This window comes from Nyctibius grandis, chromosome Z (genome assembly GCF_013368605.1).
Source record: "Nyctibius grandis isolate bNycGra1 chromosome Z, bNycGra1.pri, whole genome shotgun sequence".
Taxonomy (NCBI): domain Eukaryota; kingdom Metazoa; phylum Chordata; class Aves; order Nyctibiiformes; family Nyctibiidae; genus Nyctibius; species Nyctibius grandis.
In genome coordinates this window covers 29,612,127-29,627,752 of record NC_090695.1, presented here as the reverse complement: position 1 = coordinate 29,627,752, position 15,626 = coordinate 29,612,127, and the positions used below count along the sequence as shown (strand labels likewise).

Sequence of the window (15,626 nt, the reverse complement as noted above, 5' to 3'; positions counted from 1 at the left end):
AGTATAGGCTTGAAAGCACCTTCAAAAATAATTTTAAAAGACATTGTTCAGTATCAAATGTGGCTTAAACATCTTGATGTTTCTTTAAAATGAGAAAAAAGTTACTACTGTAATGTAAAAAAAAATTATGATTTAATCTGATTTACATTTCCTATTGACTAAACCAAAGATCTGCATGTACAATCTGAAGTCTAGGTTCTCTAACATTCTGAAAATATACACATAACTATATTTCATTCTCAGCATCTATTATGTATTATTTTTTTCCCCTGTAAAGGGGACCCTGCAGAAAAACCTTTTTACTAATGTCCTTTCCAATGAAATAAGCAAAGTATCCTGGGGGAAAGTCAGATACCACTAACACAGCTGAAGTATATTTGGCATTACCTTCACTAGAAGTCATGAACTTGAAAAAATTAACGGTTTATAGAAAATACCTCACAGTGCTCTCGATAAAGACTCTGCAGTGATTTGATGTCCTCAAAGGTAGTACCATCTGGTAGAGAAGATATTTCAACTTCTCCAAACTCTGGAAGTACTCGAGATGCATCTGTTCCCATGACAACATAATGAAAGAGGGCTATTATGAACAGTGCCAGTTACAGCATGATTAAGAAAAAAATTAAGGATGATACAAAGAAATAAATTCCAAAAGGTCATAATGTTGAAAGAGAAGAGTCTTTCATACCTGTTGTATGTTAAATTGTAAACAAATTCAGCCAGCATTTTAATCAAAAAGAAATACAAAATTATTCTTGAAGACATTAAAAAGATGTCATGTACATACTACACCTATATAGAAAAGCTAACACATGTTTTACAGGATCAAGGAAAATATCTATGTCAGTGTATGAAAGATTAATCCTTGGATACTTTTTTTCTTGTTCAACTGAAGAGTTTCTACGCAGCCAGTATGATGGGGCTTAGTAGACTCAATATACATTTTTATTTGAAATTTACTAGACTTCCAAGTAGAGCTAATATATGCTTTTACTATTTGTTGTAAACATTTCCAAGAGACAAGCTGATGTAAGAGAAAAATGCTGGACTGAAAGGTACCTGGAAAAGAAGATCCAAAACATTTTAACGCTACCCTTATGTTCGCAATGATTTCAATAACAGTGAAATTAGGTCAAAGGATTTGGTGCTCGAAAATCCCAACCAAACAAGCTATGCCTTCTGCAATAACACAGCCAAAGAGTCTTTCTGCATAAACAAATGACTAAATTACCATTTGTTTCCATTACTGGGAATACGTGCTTCTCTGGATGAATGAATGAATCCACAACTTGAATGAATGAATCCACAACTTGGACATTTTTAAACATGAACTTTGGGGTGCTAGTTGAAACTATTTGGCTCTTTCCACTTATAATACTAGAGCACTCTTTCAAAACAGCCTACTGGATGGCTAACCTGCCACAATAATGCAGCGCCACCGCCCCTCCTTTTATAAAATAAAATGCACTGTAACGCACATGCAGGGAACAACTTTCACCGCAGAAATTTCAATATGCATTTCTAATACACCTTTGCACCGCAACTGCATTGTGATTTATATAATATTAAATGTCACACAAATACAGGATTTGCATATTTTTTCCTTTTATATTTACATGATGCACATTAAATATTACATAAAGCTCACAACACAGAACATGTAATTTAAGTGCCTTTTTGTTCTGTTGTAAGAATTTTAAAGAGGGCATGATAACTTTAGAAGCAATGTGTGTGACCTGATATTCACGGTGATAATGAAGTTCATCTTAATTATACAGCAGTACACAACTTGCTTTCATACCTAAAAACTGTTGATGATGTTGACTTTGGGCAATTACAGTTTGTTCAACAGATGTGCCTGTCTGTTGACCACTTCCTGTGAAGCCATCTGCAACTCCATCTACTTTCTGCATAGGCTTATACCTACAAATACATCAAGCACAAAATTATTCTTTCTGTTCACTTCTTCGTAAATAAGATCATACAATCTATGTTCGCTCCGATTTCTTCATCTCAAAATAAATATTTGAGAGAAAGTAACAAAAGAATTTGCACATTTTTATTTATTTTGTAAATAATAGAAGAAACAATTACTAAGGGAAGCTAGAGCATTAACAATGCATTACAGTATTCAAAAAGGTGATATTACAGCACCACTACCAATTTCTTGTGGAATATAGCTTAGGAACATCATACCATAAGACCAGCTAATTTACACCAAAAGGAATCAAATCTTTCCCTTTCCAAATAGCTTGACTTCCCAGTAATTATGTAATTCAAAAATAATGTTTCATTACGTTAAGAAAAAACAACACTACTGTCTGAGGATAGTGAAAGATTTTTCAAATCCAACAGACTTCTCTCGTAAGTGTAGGAGGCCTGAGAAAGCTACTTGGAAACCTAAACTCTTCACTAGTCAATTCTCAGAATCTTTTATAAAGTACAGAAAGGACAAATATAAAAATAAGAGTGCTGGTTTGGATGGTCAAGTGTCTTGACAATCAGTCTGACAGGCTTTATTTAATTATTTCCATTATTATTATTATTATTATACTCTTTTTCATTATTATAGTGTATTAAAAACTGTCTTAACTTTCCAATCCATAAGTCTCTCTCCCTTTTCTCTTTTCCTTCTCCTTCTGGGGAGTGGAGAGGGTTATTAGAGAGTGTCTGCCATCGGTTTAATAGCCACCCCAGCTTTAAACTACAAAAATGTTCTGGAACCATCACACTTGGCTTTAAAAATGCCTGTTTCTATTAGAAAATTTTGCAGTTTTTTGGTTTAGATAAGTACGAATAAGTAAGTCACAGTGCCTCATAAGTTTCCATTTTCAATGAAAATATCCTATATTTTGTTGGATAAATATCTTCACTCTGAAAATTTCTATATCCTGGTCAGTATTGCTAGTATGCTCGATGGTAGGCAAAGCAGAGACAATACACGTTTTTCACAGTGCAATTGTCAAAATCTGGCTAGTTAGTCCTTGATATCTGCATTTTATTAGGATGCTGGGATTTTGGAAAGACAGAAAATATTTTACTGAGATCTGTGCACCCTGAACTAAGGGAAGGAGAAAGATCCTCAGAACTACTTCGTATGAATAGTACACCAGCAGGACTATGCGAACAAGGCTTCTATTTCTAGGGTACCTAACTGGACGTCGCAAGATTTGAAAGACATCAGCCTGTCTTTTGTCTTAAAAGACAAGAAGGTAAGTAATGCAATTCCCTGAGCAAAGAGATAAAGCTTCATCTAGGAAGGTATATTGGGACAGCCACTTTTAAGGATTTAATAACAAAGCCATTGTTATTATTAAGATCTAATAACATGGTGGCCTTTTCTGCAGTCAGTATTGCAGAAAGCTGACAGGGGCTTCCACTTCTTTTCCTATCCTAAAATTTTCTGTTCAAGATAGTTTTTCTATGCATATTCACACATTCTTTCACCATCAGCATAGACCACAGGTCACTGTGCCACTGCTTTCAAATACTTCTGAGCTTTCACGTGATCCTCAGGCACAACAGATCTGAGGCAAAATACTTAAATCAACTTACAGGCAAACTATAATGGTCACATTAATTCTTCACAGCGAGAGGAAATAAACACCAAACTCAACTGAATCATAAGCTCTCTTGTAAGCAGTTTATATGCAAAATTATACAGTAATGAAAACAAACAGCAAAATTTGAAATTCAAGCTCCTACTGGTTTTCTTCAGCTTGTGGGATAAGAACTCAAGATAGTTAAGAAAAGTCTGTTCATGTCATATCTCACTTTATTATTATTACTTTTTGCAAATTTATGACAATTTCTAGATAAATATACTTTCGTGTTGACTGATACCTAATTTCAGTAACGTCAACTGGATATCTAGCAAACTTATTTTGCACAGCAGAGCAGCTGAACAAAAGATGCATTAGAATTTCAACTTCTCCATGTAAGGAAAAGTAAGGCTTTACGAACTACAAATATTATTAAGTACTCATGTTCATTTCACACTTTACCTTTGTTTCTGCTGCATGGGCTGCTGTCTCATAGCCATGTATTGCATGTCCTCTTGTAGTCGATTAAGAGGAGAGTCTGGCTTGACACGAATCCCATAGTAATGATATTTGGAGTTCCCCCTTTATGAAAGAGCAAGAATTAAATGAACAGTTACACTAGTTTTATGCATCTACATTACATTTACTTTACAATTTACACAGACTGGAAAATAATACCCACAAATCAGACCTAACTCTGCTTTCATACCTGTTTTACATGGGTATTATTTTACCACCTTTGGGAAATTAATTCACTCTCTTAAACAAATATTACCCAGCATTTTAACTTGTAATCCACTTGAGTAAGAAAAATAAAATGCAAATAAATACAACTTATCTAGTTATGGAGAAACACAATGCTTAGTGATTTCTAAACAAGCAGCTACATTTTATTTGTACTGATAAAAATCTGCAGAGTATTTATCAAAATGTAAAGACATAAACAGTCAAAAACAGGAGAAGTCAAAGTATAACATCTGGAAAAGCATGAAACTTTAACACGAAGAGACAGAACTGACAGAAAAGCACTGTAATATTTAAATATATTTTATTTATTTTTTGACTAGCAGACAAGTTTCTTGCTCATAATTATTACTTGTATTTTCTACTATAGTTCAGGATTTCATTAACACAAACCTAGTTCCAAGTCTTCTGGTCCGTAATCCCATGAAGATTGATCGTATGAGTTTTCCAAAGGAGGCAGCATTGACTGGATCCAACTTGTGTTCCTGACAATGTCGTAAGTAATGGTTGTAAAGGGTACTTCTTGGAAGGCTCACCCCTTCTGCAGTTTCATAGTTGTCTAAAAGCCATTGAAGCTATATCACATACAAAACAGAAAAAAAAAATCATTACTACTTTATTAAAAATAATCTTAGCCATTCAACATTAACTTATGACAGTTTTGAAACCACTCTTCAGGTCTATTAAAAAATGACTTCCTTCTTCAGTGATTCCTTAAATACTAACTATACCATAGTGCTTTAGGGTTTTCAAAATTACCAGGAAATAGCAGAACTCATTGCACTTGTGACCTCAGGTAAGTGTCCACTTCTTAAAAAATTTTTGATTCAGTACCACACACACACCAATACTTGATAAAGTATCTATGCTTTGGAGACAAACTGTTAGTAATGCAAAGAAATAAAGTAATCATAAATGTAATTCACATAAATTGCAGAAAAAAAATGCCTTGGACTAACAATAGTTAGCTAATGTATTTGTAAACCTGGAATATTATATTGTTTTTCTTTGCCTAATGTTAAAAAACATCATGACACTTAACTGAATAGGATATTTTTTATGCTCAGATACATTAAAAAAGAAAGCTATTGCATATAAGTCAAAGAGCAACCTAGACAGTGTTGGAAATAACTGGTACATCTATAAAGCATTAGGGGTACAATCCCTTTCAGTTGTAGCCTGTTTGCCTTTGACTTCCAGGAGGAACAGAATGAGACTCTTGGAAAAATATTAATTTTTTCATGTAATTGTGGTAGATGATTTTAGATACATGCAAGAAATGACTTTTTGTGTAACATTATTGGACTTTCCAAGTAGTGCACACTCATTAAACACCTCTAGCTGTCATTAATACACAAAAAAGTAAAAAGGTCAATTTAATACTCCTAGATTTAACATTATAGGAGAATGACAAAATAGATCAAAAATAATATAGGTTGAGGATGCATTTTACTTCCACTGTTTTAGTGTTTTGATATGCTAACATTTTCCTTATCTTTCCCCAGGACTTGCCACGGTTTCAGTTCCCTGAAATTTTCCTTCAGATATAGCTTGAATGATTTACAAATTTCATTTTCTGTTTGAATTCTATTTCTCTGTTCTCCTAAGTATTTATACCAAAAGTACAGTATGAATATTCAAGATTGCTAGGATCAGTGATCTTACCAAAACTCTGGATTTAATTTGATTGTCCAGTGAAAATGCAAATTGAGGACTTTGTCTCTTCAAGACTTGCTACAAGATTTTACTCTGATAAGCTAGATATTCACACAAATGTGTAATAATTTTCAATTTAGTCGAGCAAAACAGTAATATAGTATAACCAAATAGTATAACCAAAACACAAATTATTAAGCAACAATAAGATATACATGGTCTATGTGTTACTTATTCCTTTGCAGAAATATTTTCTGTTACAGCAGTGCACAAATTCTGTTCCATCAATGTTCAGTGTAATTTATCACGCAAAGAACATGAATATTTTAGTGTGCAACAGCCATGAAATGTTTGTCTTGACCTTCTCTTTATCAAAAGCTGTTATGTACTGAAGTACAGATAATAACAAATATATTGAATTTATACCTATGTTTTAGTCACAGTGAGAAATTCACCAATACAAATGCAAAAACATTACTACAAAATTTACTCCAGACCATTCAAACACCATTTCCATATTTGCTTTTTATTGAAAACATGCCCATAACTTTTCTGTGTTTCTTAAACACAAGCTCTAGAAAAATATACAGAAGATGTAAATGCTTCCAAGACATAAAATTTTTAGCTCAGTTTGCAGGTAATTTTGCATTTCAAATAGACAAAATGAAAAAGTACAATTCATCATCTTTATGTTGGTTATCGTATCATTATTTTAAAAAAATCTTAATATTCACAAGTGCTTCCAAATTGATCACCTGTCATATTGAAATAAAGCTGAAGAAAAAGTATTATCGTAAACTTTAACTTTTATCTGAATGTATCAAACTTATTTCACTAATGACCTGACATAAGCCTGTCTGGGCTTAGAAACACAGGTAATCATATCTTTCAACTGTTGCATTTTATCTACATTTAAAATCTATTATTACATCTATATTTATATTATATACATTTATATAATATTGGTCATATATTATTCAACCTATCATTTAATGAGAAAAGATACGGAATGTGAAGTATTTCTGTTTTCGCCAAAGGGAACAACTTTGTCAATCCCAAAAGACTGAAAACCAAAAAATAATGATTTTTCCAATTAAATTTTGTATGTAGCATTAAAGATATTTTCCTCCAGATGGCTTCTAACTTACTATGAATCACTTTAAGTGCACTTCATTAATGATATGACTTTCTAACAGATGTTGTTTCAACCATAACTTGCATTACTCAACAGCAAAAAAAACAAATCAAAAGATAAGTGCCATATAAGAATTTTTGCTCCTGGGTGGAGTTACTTAGTAGCAAAGGCTTGAAGTCATTACTTGCTAGATTATAGCCTGGAAGAAAAAGTGCAGTTAATATATGATTTTAAAAGGAAAATTATCTCCAAGCATTATAAAACTATTGTAAACAACTTTAAAATATCTTTTTTCTACCAAAATGAAATATAATTCTAAAACTGAGCTGTTCAGGTTTGAATCTTGCCTTTTTAATTTGTACCACAGATCATACTGTATGGGTAAGATGGGTAAAGGTATCAAATATTTACAGAGTCAGACCTGTTAAACTGACTGTGACTCCAATTAAGCTGCAATCTTTATAAAACATTCCACTATCAATTAATTAAATAAGTCAATCTCATGCAGAAATAGATCAGGAAAGAAAACAGAGGAGAAATTACAAAGTCCTTAAAATGAGTATACATTAATTCAGAGGAAAAAAAAAAATCCTAGAAAACCTCAAAAAGGAATCACAGGGTGACAATCCCAATCCCAAAACTAGTATTTTTCCATAAATTAATATATCATCTGCAAAATGAAAGTTAATTATTAAACCCAATTATTTTAACAAATGCCAAACCAAACCATTGTAAGTTGAAATCAAGAACAGTTTAAAGAGACAAACACTAAACGTGTACTTAAACTTCCTCCATACTGTCCTTACTTGAGTTTAAAGACAATAAGCATTGCTTTAAAAATAGGCAAAACATCCAGTAAGTTTGATCTAGATTGTTAACTTTTTCCAAAATTACCAAGGCTAGGAAAGATTAATTGCCACAAAAATATGTACAGGGATCTTTTTTTTTTTCCCACAGAGCCAAAGATATATCCCTGTCAGAATTATTCTGAAAAAGCCTTCACAGTCAAGAAAGAAATATCATGATAAGACTTAACTGTTGGACATGAATCTCATTATTAGGAACATGTTGTGAACAGCGCATTGCACCAGGAATGAGCAGAACATAGTTTACTGGGGCACAGCAGCTTATCTTGTAATTCTTCTTGTTTTACACCAAGATTCTGGATTTCATAATAGGATTAAAGACAAATTATCAACAGTTGAAGTTTTCCAAGTCTTAACACCAAATTTCTGACTCTTTGCCAAAAAAAGTTATGGTCCCTTTAAAAATGATATTTAAATAATAATTTTGATATTATCTGTCTAACACTATCTATTATTATTTAAATAATACTTTTGATGCTGTCTTGTCTTCAAAACAATTATTTTGTAAACATCCAAGGTGGAATCTAAAAGTCCTTCTGTATAACATTTTGTATAACTTTTTGTAATACAATTTTCCTCTTTCAATTTTGGCATTTTCTAAAGAAAAAAAAAGTTTGCTTAAACTGTCCAGAAAACAATTCTAGTTTTGACTTTCACATATCCAGACCCTTACAGAAAAAATTCAAAACCCAACCCCAAACCTGCTAAAACATACATTTTAAATTTGATTTCTGAGGGGCAGCCTCTACCACCATATTCTTGCATAAAAACCACAAACCAAATTGAAATTTCTTCTGTAAAAGAATAAAGGAATTTGAATTGATATAATTAGTAAAGCTGAGAAGGAAAAAGAAGTAAAAGGAATACAAAACAATCAACATGGCAAAAATACAAAATACAAAACCACAAATATCAACAGAAAAAAAAAAAACCCAACATTTCAAGAAAGACTAGCAACTAACAGAAACCTATTTATATACATTTAAAATTAACTTTGGGCCTTTTTCCTTTATTTTAAAGTTAAATATAATGGATTTATCACTATATTTGGAGATCACGTTTTTACCCAAATATCTTTTAGCTTCATACATGGCAAGTTCATAACTGTAAGATTTGCAGAGTAAGAACAAAGCATAAGGCAGTTGAATAAGACATCTTTGTGTACTTCAAATTAAGATAATGCTTTCATTTTTTTCCCAGGTCATCATAAGGATCTTTAGCATTCTTAAGTAAGTAATTCCATAATAAATTCTCTATTCAGAATAAATGAAGAAACACCTAAAAATAATCTAAAGATATTATTTAGGCATGCTGTTTGTTTCTTCTCTTCCTCTTCACGTGCCCTGAAATTAACATAGGGTACACAGACTTGCTTTGTAGACAACTTTATTTAAAATGTCAAAATCCAGCTAATTAAGAATTATTTGACCTTTATCTTAACAATTACACTATGATCCGCAAAACAGTCAAATGTGATAACTTGTCTTAACACAGGCGTAGAGCATAGGAAACAGGTAACACTCTGCAATATACCATAAAGACATTTCATCTGACAAAATAGAGCCATGGGAGATGTAGTAGAAGATCACAAGCAACTAAGATGAGAAGATTAAGAGCAAAAAGTAGTAATAAAATAAACCAAACATTTAGAGGCAGGCTAAGCATGCAGAACAAGCAAAAGGGAGTGTATGTGAAGAAGAGACAACTTACATGACTGTTGAGGAGAGAGCTTCTGTGAGTGGACAGACCATCAGACTTTTGCAGTGTCTCAATCGCCATTTCAATCTGATAATAGATGTCATTAAAAAAAGGACTCAAGACGAGATAGTAAAAAAGCCTGATCAGAGAAGTCTTGACAGATTGCTTACAGATCAATAGAAATGCCTGCTTTATTCCTGGCTAGGGCATATGTTCTACTAAAAGGCCTCATTCCAGGGTCCCAGTGAACACAAACCTCCCCAATGAGGTCAGAAAGGCATTTTGCTTGCATATATACTGCAGGATTGCAGCCTCAAAGTCCATTTTACCTTCCAACCTGCTCAGGAAATTAAATGAGTAGATTTACTGGTGAGCTGCACTGAAACAAAAATAACCCAGATTGAACAAAAATGTCATTAATAAAATAAAAAAATAAACAAATCCCTAAAGAGAATTTTAAGAAAGGCCTCCATATGTTGTCCCTCCAACTATATCAGAAAGAGACGTGCACAGCTTGCAATAAGACTTGAATTAGAAACAAAACTTTAGCTCTCTGGAATCACAGAATCAAATCCCACACCCAAATAATTTCACAGGTTTTCCACCATTAGCTTCACTGGGACAGGATATCACCCTTACTGCCGACAGCACCTTTTGAATATACCCAGCTGTCAAAGTAAATGGGAAGTCAGGTGTTCTACAGACTGCAGGATCCAGCCCTTGGAAAAGCAGATTTGTTCACAATAATTTTGCCTTTTAAAAGGAAAGGAAAACACATCACTACTAAAATACAAAGTAGTATTTCTTCAAATGCAAACATACAAATACTCTCACATACATTCCCATTCTTTTCTTTTTTAATATCAATGGATATTTTGATCAGTTCCATAACAACAGCATTAAAGAAAAAAATTAGAACCTAACTGTAATTTAACTGGGGAGCTAGAAGAGCAAAAAAACCAATGAAAATGACAGAGACAACGTGATGCACAGTAAGAAAAGGCATACAATTAATTAGCTACATTAAATGGCCAAAATGAAAGCAATGGAAACCACCTATTATACTTTTAAAAACACTTATCATTCTCTGTGTATGCATTTTTAAATGAGCCTTCTCTATCCTACTTCAAATATCACAGTACTATCCATAATTTTAGTGGCATAATTTCTTAATATTGGCTGAATTCACTCTCTGTATAGCAGAAACTTTAAAATACCACAGCTGATATTTGAATTTACTGTACATATAAAATTAGTTTCTCCCTTTTTTACAGGGCAACTGACAAGTATTTTATTGTAATAATTGTGAGGAATCAAGTCTTGTTTCTCTTACAACTATTTAATATTAGCTATGCAAGCTTTTTTATAAAAAGTACATTATTAATACTATGCAATTACTATGTAAGAAAACATACTCTTACATGGCAATAATTTTTTTTTTTAATATTCTGATTTCTTCTTCCTTCAGTGGAAAATACTATGAGATCAAAGTTTTCAATCACACAGGAAAGATCAAATTTTAAAAGCATGCTGCATGATAAAAACTACAAGCTTAAAACATCATCATAGTAAAGTCAACTTACTATATACTGTAGCCATAGAATTTCCCTTCTTAACATAATACTACAACCAAACCATGAAGACCCTACACACATTTAAATCCTAATTCTGCATCTTAGGTTAGTTGTTCCACAATGCATAGTCCACAGCAGTACTATAGCACTGAAATTACACCTCCTGCTGCTCATTCCCACTATGCACTACTCTCATTTTGTTGCTGCAACTCGTGGCCTTGTTTGTTCAGAGAAGCAACCTGTTAAAAAGTAGGAGTAATTGCACTTAAAAAGAGAAGTGGTGTTATAGATGACACTCATTCCTCGCTGTCATATTGCTTCCATGCCTTTTGGTGCTATGCAATGAGCCAAACAAAGAAACTGTTTCTTTTTTGTAATTTGGGGAATTTTTGATGTGGAGTTTCTTTTAGAAGTAGATTTCACCAGTATGGCCATTAAAGACAATGAATCTGTGTTCACTTTTACTGCATAACATAAGCCAAGCATTGTCAGTCACCACTAAAATATGTTAATTACTTCACCAAGCTCAGAAAAATATGTGATCTATATTTAAAATGAGTATTCATCGTAGTCTACTAGGGCAAGCTTCTCAAGAGAAATTGTTCTCTCTACTAATTATTTTGTTCATTATTTCTAGTCTAAATTTTGATAAAACGAACTTTCAGCTTTATCTGACAGATACATATCTCTTTAATGACAGAAACCTTCTTCCTATGTAGGCTATACAACCACTTCTTAACTATTTTTGAGCATAAAATATGTTTAATTTGAAGACAGATTTTCTAGACACAAATCATTCATCTTGCCCTTTCGGAAAATTTCTAGCTACTTCCTCTATTGGTGTTGTTCAGGGCTCAACTCTAGGGCCAGTTCCGTTCAAAATTTTTATCACTGATCTGGATGCAGGAGTTTAATGCACCATTAGCAAGTTTGCTAATGATACCAAACTGGGAGGTGCTGTTGACTCTCTTGAGGGATGAGAAGCCTTACATGGGGATTTGGATAGATTGGAGCATTGGGCAACCATCAGTGGCATGAAAAGTGACAAGTCGAAATGCCAGATTCTGCACCTGGGACAGAGTAACACCAGGCACATGTATAAATTGGGAGAGGAGTGGCTGAAGTGCAGCCCTGCAGAAAGGGATCTGGGGGTGCTGGTTGACAGGAGGCTCAATAGGAGTCAGCAATGTGCCCTGGCAGCCAAGGGGGCAAACGGCTTCCTGGGGTGTATCAACACAGAAGAACCAGCCGGTCAAGAGAGGGGATTATCCAGCTGTATTCAGCATTGGTGTGGCCTCACCGAGAGTACTGCGTGCAGTTCTGGGCCTCACAGTTTAAGAAAGATGTTCAGGTCCTTGAATGTGTCTAGAGGAGGGAAACAAAGCTGGTGAAAGGGCTGGAAGGCATGTCCTGTGAGGAGCAGCTGGGGACTTTGGGCTTGTCTAGTTTGGAGACAATGAGGCTGAGGGGCAACCTCATTGCTCTCTACTGCTTCCTGAGGAGCGGAGGTGGAGAGGGAGGTGCTGATGTCTTCTCTCTGGGATCCAGTGACAGGACACATGGGAATGGTTCAAAACTGCGCCAGGGGAGGTTTACAGACTGGACATGAGGAAACATTTCTTTACAGAGAGGGTGGTCAAACCCTGGAACAGGCTTCCTAGAGAGGTGGTCAATGCCCCAAGCCTGTCAGTGTTTAAGAGGCATTTGGACAATGCCCTTAGTAACATGCTTTTTGGTCAGCCCTGAAGTGGTCACGCAGTTGGGCTAGATGATCGCTGTAGGTCCCTTGGTCCTTTCCAACTGAAATATTCTATTTTATTCTATTCTCTTATTACAAGCTTTTGGGTTTTCAAGATGATATATGTGACACAGAGTACTGTGTATACAGGGAGTAACAGCTACCTAAGTAAAAAGTTTTTTATGTGAAGGATCTATTCCTTCAAGCTTTAAAGTTCTAAGTTTTGGCCAGGGACTTTTATTTAGGTTCTAGAAAAACTGAACATAACTTCATCTCTATTCAAAACAGCATTTAAGCACATGCACAGATTAATTACACATGTAATGCAGTGGGTTTCATTATGATATTTTGTGGAAAGAATATGAAAATAGTTTGAATGTTTAAAATTATATTCTGCATAAATACAGATGAAGACTGATACCCTTGCATTTTTAGCAATAAGTAGTGAGACATTCCAGGCACAACTAACTACATATACATCTGAAATGCTAAATTACAACAAGAATTACACATTCATTTATTTGAATATGTGACCAGTCATACCTTTCTCCTTTTCTTCTCTTAACAGTATTTACTAAAACATTCTAACTGGTAACTGAAATGTACGCTATCACTCCCACTGCAACTCCCAATTAAAGCCTGTTAAATGTTACATTACTGGTAGGAATGATAATCAGTTTGTATAGTAAAATAAACACGGGTGGACACTAAATTAGAGCATGACAGCTATGAAAACTATGATTGCAGACTTCTTCAATTTACTTTATTTACCAAATAAAATACTGCTTTATACTGTGACACAGTTGTTAATGATTGAGGGTTATTTCCTCAGGGTTAAAAAATTCAACAGTTTGATCTCAGTATATGCATCCAGAATCCTACAGTGTTCAGTCTTTATATGATCTGGAATGGAATCTGATTTGGAAGTTATTAACTGTTCTTGCTAGTTTATGTCTTAGTGTTCATTAACATGTTACTAGATAACAAAATACGCATAATAGTCTCAGATGTGTATAACAAAGGCATAGCAAATACCTATCCCAAACCCACTTTGAAAACAACTGCCTTCCTCCTAGGAAGCAGAAATAAATAGTACTTTTTCATGATTCAACTATTTAACTAATTAACATGAAGCATTTATAGTAAGTTGTTCTGAGGAGGTCAGGACATAAAGAAAACAACCCACAGAAGTTTAAGCCCTGAGGTTTTGTGATTAATCTGGACATCCTACAATTTATTTTCTTTATCTGTTTGCATCTGCAAACCACTCTCCACCAGCAGCAAAGCAGGAAACTTTAGGTGTACCTTAAAATTCAATACACTTGCATCATGTTCAAAAAAGATAGCTCCTGTCTCTGCCTCCACAGGCACCTCCCATTCACAATGCCTTTTATCCACTTCCAAAGGTTTGCCCTTTTAGACTTTAAAGGAAGTGAAATTCATCACATGCTCCATTATGAAGGAATTACTAATTCATCATATGCGTACAAAAAAGATTAATTTGGTACAGCTAGCTAAGTCCTGGGTACTTGTGACAATTGTGCCTACCTATATGTGAACACACATCATGAACTAACCTGAAGCTACAGGATAAATGGACTCAGGGCTTTTGAAAAAGTGACACTTCTACTCTTTTAGGATGCCACAAATATGCATTATTTACAGTAGCTTTCAATTCTGTTTCAGGACAGATTATTCATGTATGTCGTACTGTTTTCTGAAACTTATGCCAGAGGGTCATGTTAGGCAGCCAAGCTTGTCCAGCAAAGAAAAGCTTGAAAATGAAAATGACCTGAGAGAACTCAGGTCTAGCCTTTATAGCTGGAAGAACTAAATTTAAAAGATTTGCATTCCTCACCATAGACAAAGCTTTAGCAGCACCTGTAAATAGGTTCTATGAAATTTTGCTCAAGAGAATGAAACAGTTCTATGAAGATAAAAAGAAAGATACTTTTTAAAATGTGTTGGAATGAAAGAAATGTAAATAGGCAGAAAGAGAAGAACACAAAAAGTTGTAAAATGTGAGGTATTTTACATATGCTGACCCGAAATGAATGCTGCTAAACCTTAAAAACTTAGAAAAAAAGCTTTTTTTCCCCTTAAAATTGATTAATTTGTAAATATAACATCCAAGTTGAATATACATAACAAATAGTGGCAAATGCACACTTCCAGTAGTCTGCATGTACATAACACATGCATAAACTGACTAATGATTGTAATACGTTCTCTAGTGATTACAAAAGAATATATGGAGTCAACATAGCAGGTAAAAAGCACATCTAACATCCACAGGCTGGAAAAATAAAAAACGTTTGGAGTTTAGGTCAGATTACTTTCTCCTTCCCAAATTTGCAAATGAAACATTGCTGCCCATGTTTATCTTCCTTACTGGCAGTTCTCAAACATATGGTCAAACTGACCAATTCACCGTCTCTCCCATGGATCATCCAGTTATTTGTATACCTCATCCCATTATATACATCTTCAAACAGATTCTAACCCTTTTTTCTTTGTAGTCGTTTTCCCCATATTTGGTACAAACACTTAAAGGAAAACAAAAAAAAAAAAAAAATCCCTTGTCAAGCTGATTATAAGGACTTCTAGAACATAACATTCCACCTAACACTGGCAACACATCAGAATTACTCATACCAGAAAATCAGAATTGAA

At 34.0% G+C, this 15,626-nt stretch overlaps 1 protein-coding gene across 1 annotated transcript in view; it reads right to left on the bottom strand.

Moving 5' to 3' along the window:
- The window catches only part of RFX3 (regulatory factor X3), a 134,282-nt gene that overhangs the window by 17,277 nt on the left and 101,379 nt on the right, over positions 1-15,626 (bottom strand). The window contains exons 5-9 of the mRNA XM_068422365.1: positions 9,654-9,728; positions 4,680-4,861; positions 4,005-4,124; positions 1,802-1,923; positions 438-550 (exon numbers count right to left, since the gene is read on the bottom strand). Coding sequence (XP_068278466.1) covers positions 438-550; positions 1,802-1,923; positions 4,005-4,124; positions 4,680-4,861; positions 9,654-9,728 — 612 coding nt within the window. The remainder of the gene's footprint in view (positions 1-437; positions 551-1,801; positions 1,924-4,004; positions 4,125-4,679; positions 4,862-9,653; positions 9,729-15,626) is intronic.